The sequence below is a fragment of the Dichomitus squalens genome (genome assembly GCF_000275845.1).
Source record: "Dichomitus squalens LYAD-421 SS1 unplaced genomic scaffold DICSQscaffold_4, whole genome shotgun sequence".
Lineage (NCBI taxonomy): Eukaryota > Fungi > Basidiomycota > Agaricomycetes > Polyporales > Polyporaceae > Dichomitus > Dichomitus squalens.
This window is the reverse complement of record NW_006766886.1, coordinates 1,245,513-1,266,718: the sequence shown is the minus strand read 5'-3', so window position 1 is coordinate 1,266,718 and position 21,206 is coordinate 1,245,513. Positions and strand designations below refer to the sequence as shown.

The window sequence follows — 21,206 nt, the reverse complement described above, 5'->3', positions numbered from 1 at the left end:
GAGTGTCAGCGGCCGACATATCTACTGACTTGCTTCGTTCCTTTGGGATCCCAATTCCTGCTCCTGCTTGTCTGGCCGTCTTTCGCTGCTACGGACCCGGGATGTCGAAACCTACACAACTCACGCCATTCGGGTCCGCGTTGGCCGGAGCGTTGGGAGCATGCTTCAGTAACGCGTGAGTATTCTGTTGGTCTGATACATGCGCAGTTCCAGGCGGGGCGGGGCGCGAGGCTAGGCGTAAGGCCAGGTATGGCGCAGGGGCTAGAGGTGGGGGCAGTCGTGTGTTAGTGAAGAGGCATATCACCCCAGCTGCGAGCACTGGCATGCCTTCGAGGGTCTGCTCAGAACATGTCGGGCACGCTCATATGATGTGCACTATGCTCCCTGTGTCTAAGCTCTACCTGTCCGAATCGCGAAGTTGTGACCTGATGCCCAAGTACCGACTTCCATTCGTCGACGGTTGCTGAGGCACATCTCTTCCGGAAGGAAGCAATAGATGACATCACGGTGCCTTCATTTGCGACTACAACACGAACTGTCTCTGTTATGATACCACTCCAGGTCGCTGCTAGCTTACATCTCATATACTGCCGATAGTATCCGTAAAGCACTTGGCTGACTGCTTCCCTATGTTGCAGCGTTGTGTACCCTCTTGATATGTGAGCACGACCTTCATCCTTATGATGTAATACTCCTGACATCGCCGTAGCGTGAAGACGCGGATACAGGCAAGCACAGGTGATTCCGGAGAAAAGCTGAGCGTGCTCGCTGTGCTCGAGAGCATACTCCGGGAGGAGGGCCTGTTCGGGTACTACAGGGGGTTCCTAGCCACCATGCTCAACACCTTCTCCATGCGTACGTCCGTCACCTCCACATCATCCTATTCTACCTCTCACCCCCTTATCAGAATACGCGTACTTCTTCTTCTACTCGTTCATCCGCACGTCGTATATAAAGCGTCTCGCCGTCAAACGCCCAGCAGGCGTGTCAGCCCCACCACTAAGCACGGCGGCAGAGCTCGCCCTGGGTGCGGTCGCAGGCGCGCTCGCGCAGGTCTTCACCATCCCCGTCGCCGTTATCGCGACCCGGCAGCAGGTCGGGCGCGCTCCCGACCGCCCCAAAGCAAAGGGCAAGGGCAAGGCGCCGGCGAAGGAGGGCGATCTTGAGGCGAACGCTGACGAGGAGGAGGAGGAGGAGGAGTACGACGACTCGTTCCTGGGGGTCGCGCGCGAGATCGTCGCGGAGGAGGGCGTGACGGGCCTATGGCTCGGACTGAAGCCCGGGCTGGTGCTCACCGTGAACCCGGCGATCACGTACGGGATGTTCGAGCGCGTGAAGAGCTTGCTGCTCCTCGCCAAGGGCGAGACGAACATGAACGCGAAGCTCAGCCCGTGGATGTCGTTCACCGTCGGGGCGATCAGCAAGGCTCTGGCTACTGTGGTACGTGTGCTCTGTTGCCTTGACTCGATGTGTAGGGTGACGGCTGACTGTTTCCCATGTACTTTTGTAGGTCACCTATCCGTATATCATGGCGAAGGTGCGCATCCAGGCGCGTTCCGCTGATATCGAGGAAGCGGAAGAGGAGCATCTCCCCCTTCCGAAGCACAACAAGCCCCATCACAAGGGCGGCCACCACGTCGGTGCGCTGACGGTGCTCGCCCGCGTATGGCGGCGGAAGGGCTTCGTCGGTTGGTACCAGGTGCGTCGTTCGTTTGCAATCGCGATTGTTGCGGTCGAGTGCCTGACATTCCGTATATCTTTTGCAGGGGATGAGTGCGCAGCTGGTCAAGGCGGTTTTGACGCAGGCCCTGCTGTTCATGTCCAAGGACCAGTTTGAGCACTACGCCTTGGCCATCATGATGCTTTTCTACCGTCTCCAGGGCGTTAAGCCGTAGAGGGGTGGCGGGGCGCCATATGTTGTATCTTGCACATAGAATACTTATCAATTCATTGCAATGGTTCCTCAGTTCCAGTATGCTCATGTGAGTTGCTGATATGCCTCACTCTCAACAATGTTATATTTCCTTCGCGATTATAGAATACGTATGCCTGGACCCCAGTAGCCTTCCGAGGGTCATCGCCATATACTGCTTGCGTAAGTATGTACGACCAATGATTGTTCCTGCATGACATCATCGTCCGCGGGGGCCAGATATCTCCGGGAAACGCGGAAAACGCGGCCAGTCGACTTTTTTCGGGTAGGCCGTATCGTGCCGTCGCTTCTCAGTAGTCCCATGAAGAAGGTCTCTCATTATTCAACGTCCAACACATTGGATCTCCAGCCTAATGCTCCACGGATTGCCCAATCGACAGTGCACAGTCGGGCAGTATGACAACGTCTATCTCTCCCAAGGCCATGCCAGCAGAACTATGGTATCCCATCATCGAGATGCTGCCCTCTGTCGACCAGAAGACATGTCTCTCTGTCTCAGAGATGTTTCACGACATCGCCTTGACCTACGTCTTCTCTCACGTCTCGATATCTTTGGGACTCTGGAGGCCGTTTGAACATATAGACGACGAGGAGGTGTTCACAGATGATGAGAAGGCGGATCTCATACGACGGGCGGACGCCTCCTACGAGGTCCTGCGGCACATCATGCGTACCCCAGACTTCGCGAGGAAGGTGAAGAGGGTCTCCGTGCGTGCGTTCTCTTGTGCTGGAGTGGAGATGCAGCTCGCTATCCGTGAGTGCTCTTTGTGAAGATGAAACGGCACACTCATCGTCCCTGTATCTGCGCGAAGGTTTCCTAGCCGACGCTTTGGAAGCTATCCCTGAACTCCGCGGGTTCTTCTGGCATGGCTCTTCTCCCCGGATGCCCCTCGAAGTCTTCAAGGTTCTTGCCAATTCCTCTCATACGACCCTGCGGGAGCTTGGGATGCCGTGAGTCGCCTCTGCCGATCTGTTGCAGTCGCGACTAATGCTCTGTACTATCCCTTGCCACAGACAAGAACTTCCAGAGGGCGCTATTTCGCTCCTCTCCCCTATACACGATCTCACATCCCTCACAGTTTTGGACCAGGACGCCGATGAGCCATCGCTTATCCGCGATGTCCTCGAAGCCAACGCGAATACTCTCCGCGCCCTCAGGCTCGCCGGCGAGACATGCGACCAATGTCTCCCCATGCCCTCGTTCGCGAGCCTCGCAGAACTTGACATCGTTGGTATTCAAGGCCACGAGGAGCTGGGGGAGCTGTTCGCGCACTGCACGCACCTGCGCGCCCTCTCTCTCGTGTTCACATATGCCGAAGACGTCCTCATCCCCGTCCTCCGCGCGCAACCAAAAGCGCTCCCGGACCTCGACTCGTTCAAAATCTGGAGCGTCGATTACTCTGGGGACGACCTCGCGGTCCTCGCGCGCTTCCTGCAGAAGAAGAAGCGTCTCAGGCGGATGGACGTGATGGTGCGCGTCGACGCACGGTGGCTCGCGGCAGACACAGCGCTGTTGATAACCCCGATCCTCGAGATCATGCCAAAGCTGCGCGAGCTGCAGGTCGTCGGACTGAGCGTCCGGGTCGCTTCACTACAGAAGGAGCACATACAGGACCTGGAGGTGTACTTGCCTGACAACTTGACTGCCCTGCTCATTTGGGTGAACATATCCTCGTCATCCGTCCCCGCAGATGAATGGATTGAATTGGTAAGAGGGCCATGTTCTGCCTTCTCTTTGCAATGGCACTGAGGGTCTCCTTGTACGGCTCTCAGTTCAATAGCCGCCGTTCGCTTCGCTATCTGCACCTGGTACCGGACTTCTACGACGCTCTCAAGCTCAAAGCCGCCGTGTTGAACAATCCTCCGCCCAATCTCGAGCTATTCGGTTATGGCGCACAGATACGACCTATCGGGCGGGATCCGACTACAGGGGCCGTCGTCGTTCGGCCGCGCTGGCCATACCCCAAAGTTTACTTCAGGACCGCCGACGACTACGGCAACGATGATTGGGAGTGGCTGTTGCGGTACCATGGGAACGACGAAGACGAACATTGTGAGTGTCATACGGGTGCAGGTACATAGACTTTGACTCACCATATTTGATCAGTCATGGACAATGCGGACGCGATCCGGTGAGACGCACACCCTCCAGGACTTTGAACACCACAACAGCGACAGGCGGTCTGGTCGAGGGCTAAGGCGTCTTTTCTAGGGTGGCATTCTCTTTCTTATTGGAAGGGAGAGACGATCCCAAGAAAGATGCTCTCCTACTAAACAGGCTCGTGCAGATGACGGGGCAGGGCAGGTGGCGCAGGTGGAATAGAGATAGATGTTGGGACAGTGCATCGCGCCGATGGTACTCCAGGATCCATAGAGATCGTAGTTGCTGGTCATTGAGCACTACACATTAATGATATCTAAGACACTCCTCTACCAGTGCGAGAGACTACTTCGCTGGGTAGTTTCCAAAGTCCCAACTGTAACACTCCTACATCGATTCATCAGCTCTTTGCTCCTCAACCGACGAGGCACAAGCAGCAACAGCTCACCATACAGTCATCTTCCGACATTGCCTCGGGCACCTCGCGCCCCTGGTCGATCGCTGGCGGCCACGGTTTCGCCAGGAGCTTCTCAATAACGTTTACGATCGTGTGCGTCCGGATGTCGACCGACCACGAGAGATTCGACACGGTGTCGTACACGATCGACCGGCCTAAGTGGCACTTGCTCTCCATCGCGTACCCGCCCAACGCGCACGAAGACAGCACCCCATTGCAGGTGCCCATTGCAATCGGGTCCGCGGTGTGGTAGAGGTGGGTGACATGCTGGACATCAGGCTGGATAGGCAAGTGAGCGAAGGGGGAGAGAGGTGAAAGCTGGGTAGGAGTAGAGGATGAAGGGTTGACGTACGGGGGAGGGAAGGTGTAGGCGGCGGGAGGCCATCTTCTCGCCGGGGGCCTCAATGGCGAGTGTTGGCGTGCCAAAGGTGACACCCAGGAGCGACGCGAGAGCGCCGCCGAGTGAGTGGCCGGTCATCCAGATGGTTGAGTCGGGGTATAGGTATGTGAGATTGTTGTACAAATTCTTCGGCGACAAGAGAGAGAGAAAAGGCGAGAGACACGATCAGCGAACGACGCATATAGTCCACCAAGAGGGAAAACCCACAGTTCCTATAGGATAGAACAGACTCTCCTCTACTAGCGCGTCCTCTAAGCAGTCTTGGTCGCACTTCCATCCCCCGCGGTAGCAATTGCACACAGTCGTCCATGTCCAATCCACGCGTGCGCAACAGCAGCTGAAGAGGAGGTTGTCGTTGAACTTGTCTTTCTTCGCGGTTGGGCCGCCCCCACCAATGAAAGTGGCAGAGGTGCCCTTGATGGAGAGGACGACCGTGGAGTTATCGGGCGTCGCGAAGACGTGCCCGCGAAAGCCGTCGTCGTCAGGCTCCCATCCAAAAGGGTAGCTCTGGGGATTGTATCAGTCAAGCTCGTCGTATGCGTGCGCATGTCTATAAAGGGCCACTGACCACATTCCAACGGTCACCCAATGGATACCATCCCTCCTCATCCGGCATGAGATACGCGTTGTTTGTCATCTTTGCCAGTAGCAGCAAGGTCTCCCTATCTTCAACATCGGGCCCTTCTACATCAATCTCATCCCAGTCTATTGCCTCGCTCTGCTGGAAGCGCATGGAGCGCAGCCGGGCCTTGTGGAAGGCATCAATGGAAGTCGGCCGGTGTGCCTTCACGCGTCGCGATCGTAACGAATAGCTCGTCGGCTCCCCAGTCAGCGCGAGCGCGTCAATACCAGACTTCTGTACGTCTTGGAAGAGTATTCTCCCATCGGAGGAAGTAGCATGGAGATGGCGCAGCTCGAAGTTTAGAGGGGCTGTTGGCGCTGCCGCTTCGGGTCGTGGGTACAGCGGCGTCCTGTCATGAAGAGACGTTGAGACGGCGAGGAAGGATGCAATCCAGCTGGTCACCGTCGAGAAGAGCATTGAGCGGGATGATCATAGTCCCCGAGCTGATCCAAGGCTGCAAGCACGACGGCGGTGGCTGAACAAAACAGGATCGGCCCTGCCGTGACTTCCGCCCAGTCCGCGCAGCAGCCCCGAGCCACTGGCGCCCGATACTATCAAGTAGACACTGCACCTCGTACTCTAACCAGATGGAAGTAAAGTAGCCCCCGAGAGCAGGGCTTCACGTATTGTTATCCCTTTCTACTGCAAGAGATGCTGTACGACGAGTAGATACCATACAGACACCCTCCTACAATTCTTTCTATGCATCGCAGCAGTCCAACCTGGAAGCTCCGGCGTCCATCAGGAAGTACAATGAAGTCGCATGTCACGATGGATGGGAATCCACAGTATCTGCAAGAGGGCGCAGCCGAGACCCGACTTCGACAAGAACGCTGCTGGACCAGGGCATGCGATCCTCGTCCTCCGACACTCTCCCGTCTATGAGACTCCGGCATATTAGCTGCAAAGGGCACCACGTTCGCAATTCTCCACCGTCAGTTTGTTGATCAACGATGAGCGGCATCCGTGGCTTTTCCGCATCGAAGTCCAAAATGAAAGGCTCCCCGAAAGACAGCATCACGGCTATATCGCTCCGGCGTAGCTCACGGTTCCAATCAGTACTTTCCCAGGTCTCCTCCTGTGATGAGCCCGTCACTGACCGTTTAGACGCAAAAGATACGCGTACGCTGTCTGGTACACGAAGCGTAGATACGGCTACACCAGATCCCAGCTCCGATGCAGTCGATGAGGTCATGCCCATCGACGAAGGACTCCCCAGAGTCGCCTGCTGTCCAAGTAGTCGGACCGTCAAAGCAGACTGGCGAACGTTTTACGCAGTAGACATCGCTCAGAAGATGCTTTACCGCTGTAAAGCAAATCCCGGGTCGCAAGCTGCGAGAGCTGCGGTTGGCAAAGCTAAGCCCTGCTGAGGAGCGCCTTGAGCAGTCTGCACAATACTAGCACTCATAAGATGATCCTCTCATATAAGACGCACAAGATAGGATTTCCGCCGGCATCCAGGGCGCATTCAAAGTAAAACAGCAATTTGATGTGAAGAGAGTGGACTTGCTACAGCGACATTGCACTAGGTTACAACAGTTCATCTGCCCACGGGTATGACGCAGGGACGCCTACGAAGAATACTCTACATAAGATCGTCTTACATGAAATCGTCGTCGCCAAGGTCGTCCAGCGCCTCTTCGTACACGGCCGTATCAAGCCTAGAAGACGGGATCGTCAGCGACACCTACAACGAGACGTCAGCGCCAGGAGCAACATGAACGCACTTGTTGGAGGGCTTCGCAGCCCCGAGCGTGGGTTTTGCCGTCGTCTTAGGCTTTTTCTTGCCCGACGCCTTCTCGCGCTGCTCCCTCTGCTTCTCATTCGAGAGTGCGGTAAGGCCGCTGGCGACCTTGCGCACTTCGACGTCGCGGAGGGGCATCGCGAGCTGGCGTGCGTGGTACTCGAGGAAGGCGGCGTACAGCGGCTTGCCCTGGTGTCGCTTGATGATGTATTCGATGATCTTGTCCGAGAACTCGACGAAGTCCTCCTTCGTCCGAGGCTGTGCAGAGATCAGCCAGTCGAGCTCCTTCGAGGACGTGCCTGATCGTCCGACAACGTTGAGTCCTGTAAGAGCGCAACAATGGGGAGGAGAAACATACCTCCCAGCGCAGCAGCACCAAAGAGATCGGCAGCGTTGCTCAGATCGGCCGCAAGCTCCCTCTCCTTGTCTCTTCGCGCCTTCTCGCGAGGGTCGAGTACCGCATCCTCGTCGTAATCGACATCGTCTTCTGCAGCTTTCTGCGCCTTAAGCGCCTCCTTCTCCGCTAGCTTCGCCTTAAGTGTACCCTTCTTCTTTGGTGGGGCGGAGGGCGCGGGTCCGGGTTTCTCTTCTTCTTCCTCCGAAGACGACGCTTCCCAGTCGCTCTGATATCGCAGGTGGAAGCAGGTTAGTTCACAAGGAAGAGGAGCGAGAAAAAAATGAGACGTACGACGGGCCCATCATCCTCCTCATCTTCGCCCTCCCATTTGCTCTTTACTGGCTTCTTTGGAACGGGAACAGAGGGCGCAGCCTTAGGCGCATCGTCGTCAGACCCTTCTGTACTCCTTGCATTCATGAGCTAATCTGCGTCCGAGAAAAACCCAGGGTCAACCGTACCCCAATCAGACATGATGAGAGTGTTAGGCGTTGGAGGAGATGCAGTGAGGAAGAGCGGTAGATCGAAGTGATATTCGCGCACAAAGTCGGCTAGATTTGCATGACCCTTCGGTAATCTCCGGGAAGACTAAGCTGGGTAGACAAGCGCCGAATCACTGGGGCTCCGAGTCCATGCCAACGTTTTTGTGACGCCGTACGGAGACGACGTGTGGAAGGAGCAAGTCACTGCTGGCACAACAGTCTACATCAACTTTCATTGGGGACCCTTGGTCAAGGCCGTCTTCGATGCTATCTTGTCGCTACTAGTTTACATCTGTCGCAGTAATTCGTCAAGCGTAGATTTTCTGGGCACCCTTGGTCACAATTAAGTACTACTAGTACTCGGGCTTGAAGCACTACTGGAGGAACCTACTTATCGAAGCCAATGACGAGTCGATGTCTAGAGTCGTCGTGTACGCGTCGTAACATTTTGTGATAATACATGTAATATTCGATGAAAGCAGAAAACACCAGGCCTAATATCCAATAGATACTCCGCAGAAGTCCAGAGCAACGCGGCTGACAAGGTATACATACAACGTACATGACGATCATCCGGACGAGCGAGGGGCTCATTCCTCGATTCCGAGAATCCTGCTCATCAACATCTCCTCCCTCTCCTTCGCCTTGACCCTTTGCTCCTTCAGCCTGTCCATCCCCGCTCTGATGCTCTTCATGTGCACCTCCACCGGCACGACGTCGCCCACGAGCTCAGGCGCAGAGACTCGCTCTCTCAAATCTTCCATATCCTCCCCCATCGCCTGTAGCGTGTGCATCGCAGCCGCAACGTGCGCCGCCGCGCGCCGCCTGTATTCGCCGAGGTCGCGCAGGAGCTCGAGGTTTGCATTGAATGAGCGCACGCGATCGCGGTTTCCTCCAAGGATCGTCCAGAGGTCGGAGAGGAGGGCGTCGCGCGCAGAGCTCATCGAGAGGTTCTCGCGCGCGCAGATGTCGTGGAGCGTCGCGAGGTGCTCCTCAAGCGCGTCGAGGTTTGTAGAGGACACTTCGACCTCGAGGATCAGGCGCTTCATCTCCGAGGCATGCACTTCCATGGACTTGTGGAAGGCCTCGAGCGCGGCGGCCTGGGTGGGCGGCTCGACGCCGAAGGGCCAGATGACGCGCATGAGGGAGTTAGGTTGAGCTTGGGCGCCCTCGATGGTGTGCAGGGCGTAGTCGTTGATCGCCATGATGCTAAGAAGTATTGCGGTGACGATAAGGACCCTCTGCTGGGTAGATTAAGGGAATGAACAACTCACTTGTCAACAGCGCCATTGATCTTAGCTGTGAGCTTCTGCAGGCCTTTCCCTGTCTTTTTCGCGTCTTGCACGAAGTTGTACAGCGACTCGGCGAGACTGTCGCGGCTCTTCAACTGGCTGTATTTCACGAGGGTGATGAGGTCCTTGGTTGCCATCTCGGCCTTTTTTATCTCGAGCCCAAGCGCGGGTCCGCCAATGGCGCCGTCGAGCAGCTGTTCGAAGCTGGAGCTTTGGATCTCCACCAGGCGTGGATAGTCCACTCGTTGAGGTGACCTCAACACATTCTCCGGGATCCCAGGGATGCGACAAAGAGCGCTGCTGGAGATGCCTGGGATCCAGCATATGGGGGCAAAGGCGGCGCGGAATCTGGCGAAAAGGAAGCCCAGAAGGAGCCCGAGCAGATACAGGAAGACGAGGTATCCGAGAGGCCGCTTGAGCAGTTGGAATGCATGCGTGAATATGGAGCCAGAGTAGCGCACGAAGGAGGCTGCGCCGTGTGTGAGGACATCTTGCACCTGATCACCGTTGAGCTCGAATGCCTTCCTGGGAGCAGCCGTCGGAAGTCGGGGTTGAGTAGTTACGCGACGCGGCGTGGGGTGCGCTTGAGCAAGAGAGACTGAGGCGGTTCTCCCGACCTTGCGACGCCGCGTACGAGAGGGGGTGGATTGCCTGACAGAACTTGCGCGACGCCCAACAGAGATGTCACTGTCATGGCGCGCCAGGTCTGTATTCGGAACGTCCTCCCATTCTTCTGCATCCTCTTCAGGCTTTGTCCTTGAGATAGATGATGTCTATGATACGGTATTAAGAAGAACGCACAGCAATACTTTGTATTCGCGTACCTGAGACTCAGAGTCAATGAGCATAGTGATTGATCGATCTTCCTCGCAGCGGGCGTAGTACGGGAAATATGGCGGGGAGTTGGGTTGGCTAGATCGCGAGTCGTTCCACGGTGAATGACGCTTCGTGCCTCTGCAGAAGTCGGTGGATCCAACTGGCTACCTACGAGGAACAATGACGATATTGTGAACCTGTTGGTCCTTGTGGACCTCACAGCGTAGGCAGAAACCCCGACACGACGGTAACGCGTGGTAGAGTGGTGGTTGCCGCAGCACATAGGAACTTGAAACGTTACGTCATACCTAATAGGGCGTCTATTATCGCGCACAGCCCCAATGCCCAGCGCCGTAGCATCGGGTTTCGAGGATATCTATTAGTATCGATCTTGTCGCTCTGTTCCGACCGACAGTCAGGTTCTCACCAATGAACGCCTTACCTTCTTGCTATTCTCTGCGCTTCCCTGGTTTACATCCTTGGAATGTCACTCTCGACCGCCCTGTTGTTATTGTATATATATACGAAGCTCTAATCGGTGTTCCGCTTTGTTCCAATGCGACGTACAGTATATATACCCTCCCTATTGCCTTTCCGCGGTGCTGGAGCGTACCAGCACTTCTAAATTTGAGGGGTCCCGGTGTGCTTCAAAGATGTCGCATTTGAGTTGTACTCCATCCTCCATGAGTGCTCTACACGAATGAATGAGATCGTGCATAGATGTTCCAAATGAGGATTGAAAGCCCCCCCCCCCAAGGTCTGCTCAAAGACTGAAAGGAGTGATTATGAGAATAATAGAAATGCAGTGCGGATCCGGGGGATATACTTGCTCGACTTGACGGCGGTCCCTGGCGAACGTGGGCTGGTGGATCTCAGGGGTCGATTCGCATAACTGCCTTCCTACTCTCACGACAATCTGACCAGCCCTCATATATCTTGCACGACAATGGATAACTTCAACTCATCGTCGAAAGGTCAACGGGGCTGACGATGGCCTGTGGAACCGTCAGCGAAAGTTCATGAGATATGCTTAGAGGGCATCGATCGACGCAGTATCATGAGTCAATCAAGAACCGTCCGAGTGTCAGCATGGACGGGGAAGACCCCTTACCTTCAACGTACATAGCAGATAATGACATAGTTCGGTTTGTATGGTGGATGTGGTCTGGTGAGTCAGCGTGATACTAGTGGCTGGCGCCCCACTTCTTGCCCGCGCGTGTGCACAACCTCGATCCTATCCACGCGCGTATAAATGTAGCCAGCCTCGCGGTTCCACCAGGCTCCCCTTCCCCGTTCGAAGGTCGCGAAAATCATTCTCTCCAGAATCATTCAGAATGTCAGCCCAGAAAGCCTTGTCCCTTGCGGCTACTGTCCGTCTCTCGAGTGGTATGTGTGCCACATATTCTTGCATGAAATCGTCTTGTTCACTCCCACATGAACAGGATATGACATGCCCAAACTGGGACTAGGCGTCTTCGAAAACTACGATTGCATCCCCGCGTGTCTCGCAGCCCTCAAGTGTGGGTATAGGTAGGTTCCGGCGTTATGTCCTCTTGTCGATGCACCTGGGAAGCGAAATATTGCACAAAGGCACATAGATACCGCGAGATACTACAAGAATGAGGACCAGGTCGGTCAGGCCATCGAGCAAAGCGGCATTCCGAGAGAGGATATCTTTGTCAGTGAGTTGAAATAGAGCTGTCCCAGTCCAGTCGCCGTGCCGAACGAGATGCAGCTTCGAAGGTCTATGATCAAGAGCACGGATACGAGAGCACCGTCCGAGCAGTGGACGATTCCTTGCGGAAGTTTAGCTATGGTGAGAAGCGTCCGGACTGCCAGAGGTGCAGAGTGTCGGCTCATGCTCTTTTGGGTGTGCCTCCAGAGTATTTCGATCTTTATTTGATCCATAGCCCGCTGTCCGGGAAGCAGAGGCGCCTCGAAACCTGGCGCGCACTCATCGACGCGAAGAAAGCCGGCAAAGTCAGGTCCATCGGCGTGTCGAACTAGTCCGTCTTGTGTTCCTTCACTTCCGGAGGGGTGACATGACACTGATCGTTGCCGCTGTACTTCCTCACCGCAGCTCTGGAAGGCATATTGAAGAGATACGGGCCGCCGGACTGGAGATACCCGCCGTAAACCAGATTGAGGTATCATGTACTATCATGTCAGCCGCAGAGGACAGCTAGCTGACCTTCATCTTCACGCTCACCATACCATTAGTTGCACCCTTTCTGCCAGCAGAGACCCATCACGAAGTACTGCGAGGAAAATGGCATCGTTGTCCAAGCATACTCGCCTTTGGTTCGCGGGCGGCTCGACCATCCTGTGCTACAACACCTGTCTAAGAAGGTGATCTCTCCCTTGTGGTGCCTCTCAATCTCAAGACTGAGGTATCTCCATTTGTAGTACAACAAAGATACGGCCCAGATAGCTATCCGATGGTCGCTTCAGCATGGGTGCGATATGTCATTATCTTATGCTCGAAAGTATGAGCTTACAGTGCTTTTGGGCCCTAGCTTCGTCCCGCTTCCCAAGTCCTCACGTCCCGAAAGAGTCTTATCGAACTCGGAAGTGTATGACTTCGAGCTGGACGAGGATGACATGGCAGCTCTGGATGCTCTGGACAAGGGTAAGGCGGGCGCGGTGACCTGGAACCCTGTTGACGCCCCTTAAAGACTCGCGGTTTCTCTGCTCATTCTATGCAGGGGTTCTGTACAGTCAGCTATGACGGGTCGTCTTGTGTAAACAAAGTGTACGTTTCATGAAGGTGAAGCGACTCACATTATCGAGTTCGGGTTCCCAGCGATTCGGGACGACTCGCACTAGGATGTGAGATGCCGCGCTATCTCTAAAGGCTGACTCACATGTTGACGCGATGCGTCCTGATGCCCGAACAGGAGCCACCTGCCGTCATCTAGCAAAACCGAGTTCATTGAAGTGAATGGATGTTGCAGGTACCGTCGTAGCCCGGCCCGGTTGCAGCGCTTGAGTGAGGAATAATAATCGCGCGCTCTTTCCCTGCGCCATTTGCCAGATGCTTTCGATAAACGCATACGGCACAGATGTGCAAACGAAGCTTAGCCTCTATGTAATCATCATCCGCACTCCTAAGGTCCGTGAGTTGGCAACGAACAACGCAAGGAAAAATGCGAGCTAAAGATGGTCATATGCATCGCTCGCACGAACACGATGTCACATACTGACGTATTGGTAGCTCCTCAAGAGTGCTTCGCGCTAAACCCTCCGCGGGTTTGTCCCTGTACGAGCAAACTTCTCATAGCAACAACATTTTTGCGCGGGGACAAAACCGCCGCAAGATGTCACTTCATGGGACAAGAAGAATCAAGGGAAGATGCCACGACTTCGGATGGTGCCTCCCCAGCTTCTTAGAATATATCTTCCAAATTGCTCTACTTCGCTGACGGAAGTGTCAACCTTGTTCGTGAGGTTGAGCACCTGGTCCAAAAACTGATACGTCGTCTTCGGTGACGTCAGCTGGTGTAGCTCTGGGGATGAACAGCATTTGTGAGGAGGACGAATAAGGGAAGGGATCGGGTGTGCGCACCTGCAGCACCATACGCAGCCGCCACGGCGGCTCGTCGACGGAACCAAGCAGGCTAGGGAACGTCAGCGTGGGCATTTTAGATGCAGAGCGAGCAGTCTCTCACTCCAACGGAGGTTTCTCCGGTCAAATAACAGGCGTCGTCGGCAATCTTGGAGACGTGCTTCAATCCTGGGATCGGGTCGAGAGGTGGCAAGCCAGACGATGGCGATGCGAGCAGCGCAAAAGCCTGCAGGATATCAGTATAACAACGCATACGCCATGATATATGCAGCCCACCTCTGGGAGCAGAGGCAAGACAGGTTCATTGGCGCGTAGCCTATTTGCGAGCACGTCTCGCAGGGAAGACGTAGGGGAACTCGACGCCTTCATCTCCGCCCTGGCAATGTCCAACCATCCGTTTATGAGTGTCCTCCGCGCATCGTCCCCACCCCCAAACAAGGAGGTAACGGCAGCCTCAGAGAGAGGTTGCTCATGAGGTGCAGGTAGATGAAGAACCGAGCGAGCGAGAGCTTCTCGCGTGAAGCCGTATTGTTTTACGAGGGGCACGGCAAGCTGAAGGAGTTGGTTCCTGGAGCATCAGACGAGCTTGGTCTCTATCTAGTGTATAGGGTAGCGGGATGGTTTACCTGAGCATCGCGGCCGTGGTTGTCGTCCGGGACGTTGAGCGTGGACGACAACACGACGACGACGCGCTCGGGCGCGAACGATGCGCCTCGATCACGTGGAGGAGAGGTGGGGCAATCTGAGATCTGAATTTTGCGTCCTCGCAGTCGCACCCCAATCGCCCTTGTTAAACTGGACCATGACTAGTCTTATATCTTCAGTAGCCTGGTGAGTTGTAGCCTCATGCCTTTGTGCCATTGTGTTTAACACAGAACCCAGGGTACGCCGAGGGGTTGCGTCCCAGCATCCCAAAAAGTATGTCCTTGACGATCAGGAGCTCGAACGCGTGAGCGCGCTCGCTCGGATAGAGCTCGAGGATGCGCGAAAGGAGCTAGAGAAGGCGCACAAGGCTGCGCAGTCGATGGGCAAAGGTGCGGAGGGAGAAGAAGCAGATGATGCGGATGAGGACGATGAGAGCGCATGGGTTGAGTAAGTTCTTCTGCGGCTTGTGTTCTTGCATGCATCTTGAGTGCACGAGTTTGAAGTGAAGATGAAAATGCGATGGATGAGGATGTACCCATGGATCAAGACCAAGAGCCCAAACCGCAGGGATCAAAACCCAGCGGGGAGGACCTTTCGCAATATAACCTGGACGATTATGATAACGATGAGGCAATGCCAGGTGAGTGCCGTGCATTTATGTGGAATCGGTGATAAGTGCCTAGCTACGCACTCGGAAGCTCAGACAAAAATGCCGTGCGTATGTAGGAATGGGCCCATTCAGCAACATCAAGGGCCTCACATTCTATCGGAACAACGACGAAGACCCTTTCATCACCCTCAAAGAAGACGAAGAGGATCAAGAACGCGAAGAGCTCGAGGTGCTCCCCACCGACAACCTCCTCGTTGTCGCCAAAACCGAAGACGAGATCTCACAGCTTGAGATCTTTGTCTACGAAGAGTCCGAAGATAACCTCTACGCTCACCACGACCTCATGCTCCCTTCCTTCCCACTCTGCCTCGAATGGCTCGACTTCCCCCCTGTCTCCTCCCCTGCCCGCCGCGACTCTCCGAACTCAAACGGCGACCCATTGTCGCAGTTCGGTAACTTCATCGCCGTCGGCACGCTCGAGCCCGAGATCGAGATCTGGTCGCTCGACACCGTCGACGCCATGTACCCCGACATGGTCCTCGGGCGCCCAGACAAGACCGCGGCGCACGTCCCCGTGCCCCTTGGAACCGGGAAGAAGAAACGCAAGAAGACGAAGGCGCGCCCCGCGAGCGCAGCACACCACGTCGACGCTGTCCTCAGCCTCTCGTGGAACCGCACGCACCGGAACCTCCTCGCGAGCGCGAGCGCGGATAAGACCGTGAAGCTGTGGGACCTGAACCGCGACCCGACGATCACAGGGCAGGGGGCCGATGGCGAGGGCGCATTGAGGAGCTTTGACGTGCATACGGATAAGGTCCAGGCGGTGCAGTGGAACCAGGCGGAGCCGACGGTGTTGTTGACGGGGAGCTATGATAGGACCGTGAGGACATTCGACTCGAGGGCGCCGGATGCTGGCGTGGGGGCGTTCCTCGCTGCGGACGTGGAGGCATTGCGGTGGGATCCCTTCGAACCACATAGCTTCTATGTGCGTTTACTATCCGCATTCTGCTGTGGCACCATACTGACCATCATTCGTCAGGTCTCGCTCGAGAACGGTCTTGTCCTGAACTTCGACGCGCGGACACTCCCTTCCGACCTGAGCTCGCCCTCTCCCGCACAGTTCACCGTATCCGCGCACGACGGCGCGGTGTCCGCACTCGACGTCAACCCGCACGTCCGTGGGGTTATTGCCACCGGCGGCACAGATAAGATCGTCAAGGTCTGGAACGTCGCCGAGGACCAAGATAGCGGCAAAAGGCAAGTCAGTCTCGTCACCTCGCGCGACCTCGGCGTGGTGCGTACTCCCATCTTCATATGCGTCCCCAATGGATATTCATAAGCCTTCTCCATTGGTATTCAGGGCAAGGTTTTCTCGACCGCGTGGTCTCCGGATGATCCCCTCACCCTCGCGGCCGCGGGGTCGAAGGCGAAGCTGCAGGTCTGGGACATCGGCGCGAACGCGGGAGCGCGGAAGGTCCTCGGGTCGAAGCTCGCGGAAGCTGGCAGGGTACTTAGGGAGAAGCAGAGCGGCGGCGTCGTTGGAGTCGCAAGCGACGACGAGGATAGTAGTGGGACCGATGGTGAAGACGAAGGCGAGCGTTAAGGGTTCGCGTGCTTGTGCAGCAGATTCATTTCAGACGGTTGGTCTCGACTTCCTTGGTCTATTCAATGTATTGCTTTGTAAGGCCAGATCCTGTAGTCTTTGGGTGGGGTCCGTACAAAGCGCAGTGCACCCCGTCCTCCCCTTAAGGAGGGCGGTCCGGGTTGGTCCCTGTTGGTGACAATGGTGAGTCCCGGACTATGCATACCTTCTGCTGGATCTCTGACATCCGGTGCAGAAGGTTTTGCTCTAAAACTGTCTCTTAGCATCTGCTGGCTAGCATGGCTCTGCCACAAAGCGCTTCTCCTCGACGCTACATAAATCCGAGCAATGACCGCCCATCTAGATGCCGGTCATGCCTCCATCAGGCACCGAGATTACGCCGTTTGCCTCGTTCCTTTGAGCATCCATGCGCACATCCGCGCCGTTTCGTCAATCACGCGACTCCCCTCCCGGCAGCAACAGCAGGTCTCTCGGATGTATTTCCGTTGCTAGATGCTCATACACTGCGCTGTCGTAGGTCATGCTTGCTTTCGGAAAGCCGAGGTCACGGTCTGCAGGGACAAGAACGGGTATGATGCGTTGCCGTCGTCGCAGTCCGCGCAGGTGCTCCATTATTCTTACGATGATGTTCCGTGGTGAGGCATATGGGCTGCGTGTCCCTCTTTCCCCTCTATCTTCTCCCCTTGAGTACCGTAGCCTAACTGTTGGGGCTATAAAGACGTGGCTCCAGCGTTGCCTTCGACCTTTTGACGCCACTCTCACACGCAGCTACTCCGTCAACAAGATGTCGAGGCTCTTGACCGCGTTCTCTGTCCTTGCTGCACTAGTGCCCTTCGCCTTTGGGCAGTCTGCGGAGTGGGGTCAATGTGGTGGCATTGGCTGGACGGGCGCAACTACCTGCGTCTCCGGGACAACATGCACTGTCCTCAATGACTACTATTCACAGTGTCTTCCTGGCACCGTGTGTTGCTCCATACTCTGCCATCCCCGCACATATATTAACCCAGTCGCACCACAGGCCACGACTGCACCCTCGACGCCGACATCGACCTCCGTGGTGACCCCGAGTTCGACTGCAGGCCTGCACACGCTCGCTAAGGCTGCCGGGAAGCTCTATTTCGGAACCGCAACAGACAACCCCGAGCTCACCGACACAGCTTATGCCGCAAAGTTGAACGACTCCAAGGAGTTCGGTCAAATCACCCCCGGAAATAGCATGAAATGGGTAACTACCCAATCCCTCTTTCCATATGGAAGTGGCTGACGTGAACGTGGCAAGGACGCTACCGAGCCCACTCGCGGCACCTTCACATTCTCCGGCGGTGACCAGATCGCCAACCTCGCCAAGGCGAACGGTCAGCTCCTCCGCGGACACAACTGTGTCTGGTACAACCAGCTCCCGAGCTGGGTTTCTGACGGGACTTTCACCGCTGCGGACCTGACGACGGTCATTCAGAATCACTGCGGCACTCTCGTCGGCCACTACAAGGGTCAAATGTGAGTATCGAAACTGTCTTCAAACTGCAAAATGACACTGAGACGGTCCGCGTTTGCAGTTGTAAGTGTCTTTGCTGTCTTCTCTGGCTGATGCACACTGTGCTGACCACATGTGGACGGATGAAGACTCTTGGGACGTCATTAACGGTGCGCACCCTCCCCTGCTTCTATACCTATATAGCCTGACCAGCGGGGTCATATTCAGAGCCATTCAACGACGACGGTACTTGGCGCCAGGATATCTTCTACAACACCCTCAACACAACCTACGTTCCCATTGCACTCAAGGCTGCCCGCGCTGCCGACCCGAACGCGAAGCTATACATCAACGACTATAACATCGAGAACACTGGCGCGAAGGCCACCGCCATGCTCAATCTCGTAAAAGAACTCATCGCAGACGGTGTCCCTATCGATGGCGTTGGCTTCCAATGCCACTTCATCGTGGGCGAGGTCTCTACTTCGCTCCAGACCGTCATGGAGCAGTTCACTGCGCTCGGGCTCGAGGTCGCGATCACAGAGCTCGACATCCGCATGACGCTCCCTGAGACGGAGGCGCTGCTCGCGCAACAACAGAAGGACTATCAAAGCGTCGTGCAAGCATGCATGAACGTCGAAGGCTGTGTCGGCATCACGATCTGGGACTGGACAGACAAGGTGGGCTTCTCGACCTCGAGTACTCGGGGCTTGGCCGTGCCGAACGGCAGATACATCCCAAAGGCACGCACTCACTGACGTGCATTCTCCTCCAGTACTCGTGGGTCCCGAGCACTTTCTCCGGCCAAGGCGCTGCTTGCCCATGGGATGAGGTGAAGCTTATTAAGAGATTTTCTCGTATGACCAATACTCACTAATCACTTTGATGCGTCCGTTGTCACAGAATTTCGCCATCAAGCCCGCATACAACGGCATCGTCGCCGCACTGACTGCGTAAACCGACGGCGGTGGGCGCTCGTGCCTAGGTACTGCCACTTCACAAAAGCATGTATGGAAATCGCAACGAATGCAATGTACGGTTTGATGCCGGGTTACCAGCTGCTCATGTCACGCGCTGAGCGCCCGAGCGTCAAGACCTGTGGATTAGTACTGCTTTGAGCTGCGTTACGAAGATGTTTACTGAGACTGAGCAGAAAACCTCCTATAGCAGAATAGGTCGCATCGGCCCATACCATGGAAATGATTATGAAGAAAGATGGCGTGTAAAACGAAGCTCGACATGCTGACGCCAAAAGAGGTTCCGAGGAGATACTTAAGGCCTACACTTCCTTAGGGCCCACGGTCTTCTAACCACAAACCACCAGCTCCTTATTCACCATCTTCACCACATCTCGTTCAATGTCTGCCATACCGGTCCTAGTTGTCGCTGGCGTTGGAAACGGAACAGGTATGACTAAGTTGATGTTAGCCCTATATAGTTCATGTGTACTGATCGGTGTGCTATTCACAGGCACGGGGGCGGCAGTTGCGTGCGTGTAGAATTCGAAGAGAGACTAACGTGTAGAGACACTCACTTCCGTGTCCTGCAGTCGCCTCTTTGCGAAGAAGGGTTACCGCGTGGCGCTTATCTCGCGCAATCCCGACCACCCGAATCGTCTCGCGAGTGAGATCAATAACGAAGGCCGGGAGGTATGTTGCCTCGGCATATTCGTGCTGTCAATGATCTGCGCTTACCCGCGACAGGCAGCGGCATTCATCATCCCGGATTACTCTTACAGTGCCACCCTGTCCGTGTTTGACACTATCTCTGCGCACAAGTGGAACTCCGAGGGACCTTCTGAACTTCGCGTTGGCGTGTGGAACGCAGGCGCGGACGCGTGGAAGGGCTTCCTCGACGTCACCGAGCAGGACATCGCCAAATCGGTACAGGTGCAGGTGATTGCCGCGTTCGCGTTCTCGCGTGGGGCCATCCTCAAGTTCAAGGAGAATCCGCTTGACGAGCGCGGGAGGCGCGGCACGCTCATCTTCACCGGCGCGACGGCTTCTCTGCGAGGCAACGTCAGGACGAGCACATTCGCTACGGGCAAATTTGGGACTCGTGCACTCAGCCAGAGTCTCGCGAAGGAGTTTGGGAAGCAGAATATCCACGTCGCCCATGTGAGTGTAGACTTGATGTCTAACGCTTCGGATGAAAGCACTGACTTCAGATGCCGCAAACCTAGGTGATCATCGATGGAGGTAAGTTATGGGAACTATCGAGTAGCTAGGGTCGATGCCTTACCTAGATTCGCAGTCATCGACACCACCAAAGGACCCGCATACCAGTCGGGTGAAGAGGTCGATAGAGACAACAACCCAGACATTCGGTTGGACGCTAACAGCATCGCAGCCGTGAGTGGACCCGTTTATTGAACGTCTTGTTGGGCCCTAATATTGTTGCAGAACTACCTGAACCTAGTGGAGCAGGATCGCTCTGCCTGGACCTGGGAATTGGATCGTGAGCAACGCGTAAACCTCCCCCTAGCAGACTTCAATCTCACCTTCGATGCACAGTCCGCCCCGCTCACGAAAAGTGGTGAATGGGACGTCAAGCGCAACTGGCTGGTGGGATTAGCTATGCCATCTCACATTATGCCTACTCGTAAGGACCAAGCGACGTCATGTACTCGACAGATATAGTTCATCGGACTAAGGAGTTTCTTTCGTGGTGAAACTTCCATGTAACCTTGAAGAGAGCTCAATGGCCGTTGTAGGGCGGCTTCTATGAGAGTACTCGTCAGCGAGGGGTTCGCAGTGAGTCAAAATATTACGACTTACTTGATCCCAAGGGCACGTCCACCCTGCTCGAGCTGTGACATCGAAGGGTGCGGCTAACGTGCTGAGTTCAAGTTACCCCGGGAGTTGAACTCCATGGTCCGACAGCGTGTGTCAAAGGTCGAGCAGGGGCCTATCGCTTTTAAAACAGCTGTACGCAACAGATCAAAACGTCTTTGAGATTCTCGGGGCCGGAATCGCATCTTACAGTGCTTTGCCAAAAAGGTTGCAGTCCCGAAGCGAGTATAGACCTGTTTCGCGCTATTTAGCCACCCAAGAAACCGCCTGCAAATC

General features: G+C 55.5%; 9 protein-coding genes across 9 annotated transcripts; 5 read left to right on the top strand and 4 right to left on the bottom strand.

The window, feature by feature from the left end:
• Positions 1 to 101: 101 nt before the first annotated feature.
• DICSQDRAFT_100246 (adenine nucleotide transporter) lies at positions 102 to 2,025 on the top strand (the record flags this gene model as incomplete). Its single annotated transcript, XM_007362584.1, has 6 exons — positions 102 to 175; positions 639 to 659; positions 710 to 855; positions 908 to 1,440; positions 1,511 to 1,699; positions 1,767 to 2,025. 6 exons carry the CDS (start codon positions 102 to 104, stop codon positions 1,893 to 1,895), a joined length of 1,092 nt encoding a protein of 363 aa, XP_007362646.1. The 3' UTR covers positions 1,896 to 2,025.
• A 331-nt stretch (positions 2,026 to 2,356) lies between these two features.
• On the top strand, positions 2,357 to 4,069 carry DICSQDRAFT_167001 (uncharacterized protein; the record flags this gene model as incomplete). The annotated part of the gene is made up of 5 exons (XM_007362583.1): positions 2,357 to 2,687; positions 2,746 to 2,884; positions 2,948 to 3,641; positions 3,707 to 3,986; positions 4,041 to 4,069. 5 exons carry the CDS (start codon positions 2,357 to 2,359, stop codon positions 4,067 to 4,069), a joined length of 1,473 nt encoding a protein of 490 aa, XP_007362645.1.
• Positions 4,070 to 4,300: 231 nt separating this feature from the next.
• On the bottom strand, positions 4,301 to 5,978 carry DICSQDRAFT_100243 (alpha/beta-hydrolase). Its single transcript, XM_007362582.1, has 5 exons — positions 5,460 to 5,978; positions 5,099 to 5,398; positions 4,844 to 5,017; positions 4,483 to 4,770; positions 4,301 to 4,421 (listed from the first exon to the last, which is right to left on the bottom strand). Exons 1-5 carry the CDS (start codon positions 5,928 to 5,930, stop codon positions 4,380 to 4,382), a joined length of 1,275 nt encoding a protein of 424 aa, XP_007362644.1. The 5' UTR covers positions 5,931 to 5,978; the 3' UTR covers positions 4,301 to 4,379.
• A 966-nt stretch (positions 5,979 to 6,944) lies between these two features.
• DICSQDRAFT_133559 (translation initiation factor eIF3 subunit) lies at positions 6,945 to 8,161 on the bottom strand. The gene is made up of 5 exons (XM_007362581.1): positions 8,113 to 8,161; positions 7,946 to 8,052; positions 7,616 to 7,880; positions 7,241 to 7,556; positions 6,945 to 7,174 (listed from the first exon to the last, which is right to left on the bottom strand). The coding sequence occupies exons 1-5, from the start codon at positions 8,123 to 8,125 to the stop codon at positions 7,114 to 7,116; spliced, it is 762 nt and encodes a 253-aa protein (XP_007362643.1). The 5' UTR covers positions 8,126 to 8,161; the 3' UTR covers positions 6,945 to 7,113.
• Positions 8,162 to 8,635: 474 nt separating this feature from the next.
• Positions 8,636 to 10,304, bottom strand: DICSQDRAFT_80591 (uncharacterized protein). The gene is made up of 3 exons (XM_007362580.1): positions 10,250 to 10,304; positions 9,408 to 10,198; positions 8,636 to 9,342 (listed from the first exon to the last, which is right to left on the bottom strand). Exons 1-3 carry the CDS (start codon positions 10,271 to 10,273, stop codon positions 8,724 to 8,726), a joined length of 1,434 nt encoding a protein of 477 aa, XP_007362642.1. The 5' UTR covers positions 10,274 to 10,304; the 3' UTR covers positions 8,636 to 8,723.
• Positions 10,305 to 11,531: 1,227 nt separating this feature from the next.
• DICSQDRAFT_80589 (Aldo/keto reductase) lies at positions 11,532 to 13,018 on the top strand. The gene is made up of 9 exons (XM_007362579.1): positions 11,532 to 11,627; positions 11,684 to 11,771; positions 11,832 to 11,923; positions 11,977 to 12,057; positions 12,124 to 12,247; positions 12,322 to 12,388; positions 12,462 to 12,590; positions 12,648 to 12,697; positions 12,758 to 13,018. The coding sequence occupies exons 1-9, from the start codon at positions 11,576 to 11,578 to the stop codon at positions 12,912 to 12,914; spliced, it is 840 nt and encodes a 279-aa protein (XP_007362641.1). The 5' UTR covers positions 11,532 to 11,575; the 3' UTR covers positions 12,915 to 13,018.
• Positions 13,019 to 13,400: 382 nt separating this feature from the next.
• Positions 13,401 to 14,471, bottom strand: DICSQDRAFT_133556 (uncharacterized protein). Its single transcript, XM_007362578.1, has 5 exons — positions 14,433 to 14,471; positions 14,083 to 14,374; positions 13,910 to 14,032; positions 13,807 to 13,858; positions 13,401 to 13,747 (listed from the first exon to the last, which is right to left on the bottom strand). The coding sequence occupies exons 1-5, from the start codon at positions 14,438 to 14,440 to the stop codon at positions 13,584 to 13,586; spliced, it is 639 nt and encodes a 212-aa protein (XP_007362640.1). The 5' UTR covers positions 14,441 to 14,471; the 3' UTR covers positions 13,401 to 13,583.
• Positions 14,472 to 14,608: 137 nt separating this feature from the next.
• On the top strand, positions 14,609 to 16,766 carry DICSQDRAFT_100230 (transducin family protein/WD-40 repeat family protein; the record flags this gene model as incomplete). The annotated part of the gene is made up of 6 exons (XM_007362577.1): positions 14,609 to 14,637; positions 14,689 to 14,898; positions 14,955 to 15,091; positions 15,178 to 16,046; positions 16,101 to 16,355; positions 16,422 to 16,766. 6 exons carry the CDS (start codon positions 14,609 to 14,611, stop codon positions 16,662 to 16,664), a joined length of 1,743 nt encoding a protein of 580 aa, XP_007362639.1. The 3' UTR covers positions 16,665 to 16,766.
• Positions 16,767 to 17,155: 389 nt separating this feature from the next.
• Positions 17,156 to 20,778, top strand: DICSQDRAFT_133555 (endo-1,4-beta-xylanase C precursor). The gene is made up of 14 exons (XM_007362576.1): positions 17,156 to 17,625; positions 17,683 to 17,889; positions 17,944 to 18,163; positions 18,288 to 18,308; positions 18,367 to 18,818; positions 18,914 to 18,970; positions 19,042 to 19,545; positions 19,609 to 19,627; positions 19,688 to 19,787; positions 19,842 to 20,255; positions 20,321 to 20,336; positions 20,392 to 20,489; positions 20,541 to 20,595; positions 20,652 to 20,778. Exons 1-7 carry the CDS (start codon positions 17,449 to 17,451, stop codon positions 19,093 to 19,095), a joined length of 1,188 nt encoding a protein of 395 aa, XP_007362638.1. The 5' UTR covers positions 17,156 to 17,448; the 3' UTR covers positions 19,096 to 19,545; positions 19,609 to 19,627; positions 19,688 to 19,787; positions 19,842 to 20,255; positions 20,321 to 20,336; positions 20,392 to 20,489; positions 20,541 to 20,595; positions 20,652 to 20,778.
• Positions 20,779 to 21,206: the final 428 nt, after the last annotated feature.

Excerpts from the sequence above, each read along its gene's own strand:
- DICSQDRAFT_133559 (XM_007362581.1), bottom strand. Across the intron at positions 7,881-7,945 it reads AGGAGGATGATGGGCCCGTC|AGCGACTGGGAAGCGTCGTC; the intron begins GTACGTCTCATT and ends CTGCGATATCAG. Across the intron at positions 7,557-7,615 it reads TGGTGCTGCTGCGCTGGGAG|GCACGTCCTCGAAGGAGCTC; the intron begins GTATGTTTCTCC and ends TCGGACGATCAG.
- DICSQDRAFT_100243 (XM_007362582.1), bottom strand. The coding sequence starts at position 5,930 with ATGCTCTTCTCGACGGTGACCAGCTGGATTGCATCCTTCCTCGCCGTC. Across the intron at positions 4,771-4,843 it reads GCCTACACCTTCCCTCCCCC|CCTGATGTCCAGCATGTCAC; the intron begins GTACGTCAACCC and ends TTGCCTATCCAG. Across the intron at positions 4,422-4,482 it reads TGTCGGAAGATGACTGTATG|GAGTGTTACAGTTGGGACTT; the intron begins GTGAGCTGTTGC and ends GAATCGATGTAG.
- DICSQDRAFT_133556 (XM_007362578.1), bottom strand. Across the intron at positions 14,033-14,082 it reads TCTTGCCTCTGCTCCCAGAG|GCTTTTGCGCTGCTCGCATC; the intron begins GTGGGCTGCATA and ends GATATCCTGCAG. Across the intron at positions 13,748-13,806 it reads GGCTGCGTATGGTGCTGCAG|AGCTACACCAGCTGACGTCA; the intron begins GTGCGCACACCC and ends GTTCATCCCCAG.
- DICSQDRAFT_80591 (XM_007362580.1), bottom strand. The coding sequence starts at position 10,273 with ATGCTCATTGACTCTGAGTCTCAG. Across the intron at positions 10,199-10,249 it reads TCATTGACTCTGAGTCTCAG|ACATCATCTATCTCAAGGAC; the intron begins GTACGCGAATAC and ends ACCGTATCATAG. Across the intron at positions 9,343-9,407 it reads ATCAATGGCGCTGTTGACAA|CATCATGGCGATCAACGACT; the intron begins GTGAGTTGTTCA and ends AATACTTCTTAG.
- DICSQDRAFT_80589 (XM_007362579.1), top strand. The coding sequence starts at position 11,576 with ATGTCAGCCCAGAAAGCCTTGTCCCTTGCGGCTACTGTCCGTCTCTCG. Across the intron at positions 12,248-12,321 it reads TCCATCGGCGTGTCGAACTA|CTCTGGAAGGCATATTGAAG; the intron begins GTCCGTCTTGTG and ends TCCTCACCGCAG. Across the intron at positions 12,698-12,757 it reads CGATGGTCGCTTCAGCATGG|CTTCGTCCCGCTTCCCAAGT; the intron begins GTGCGATATGTC and ends TTTGGGCCCTAG.
- DICSQDRAFT_133555 (XM_007362576.1), top strand. The coding sequence starts at position 17,449 with ATGTCGAGGCTCTTGACCGCGTTCTCTGTCCTTGCTGCACTAGTGCCC. Across the intron at positions 17,890-17,943 it reads CCGGAAATAGCATGAAATGG|GACGCTACCGAGCCCACTCG; the intron begins GTAACTACCCAA and ends GAACGTGGCAAG. Across the intron at positions 18,819-18,913 it reads TCTGGGACTGGACAGACAAG|TACTCGTGGGTCCCGAGCAC; the intron begins GTGGGCTTCTCG and ends ATTCTCCTCCAG.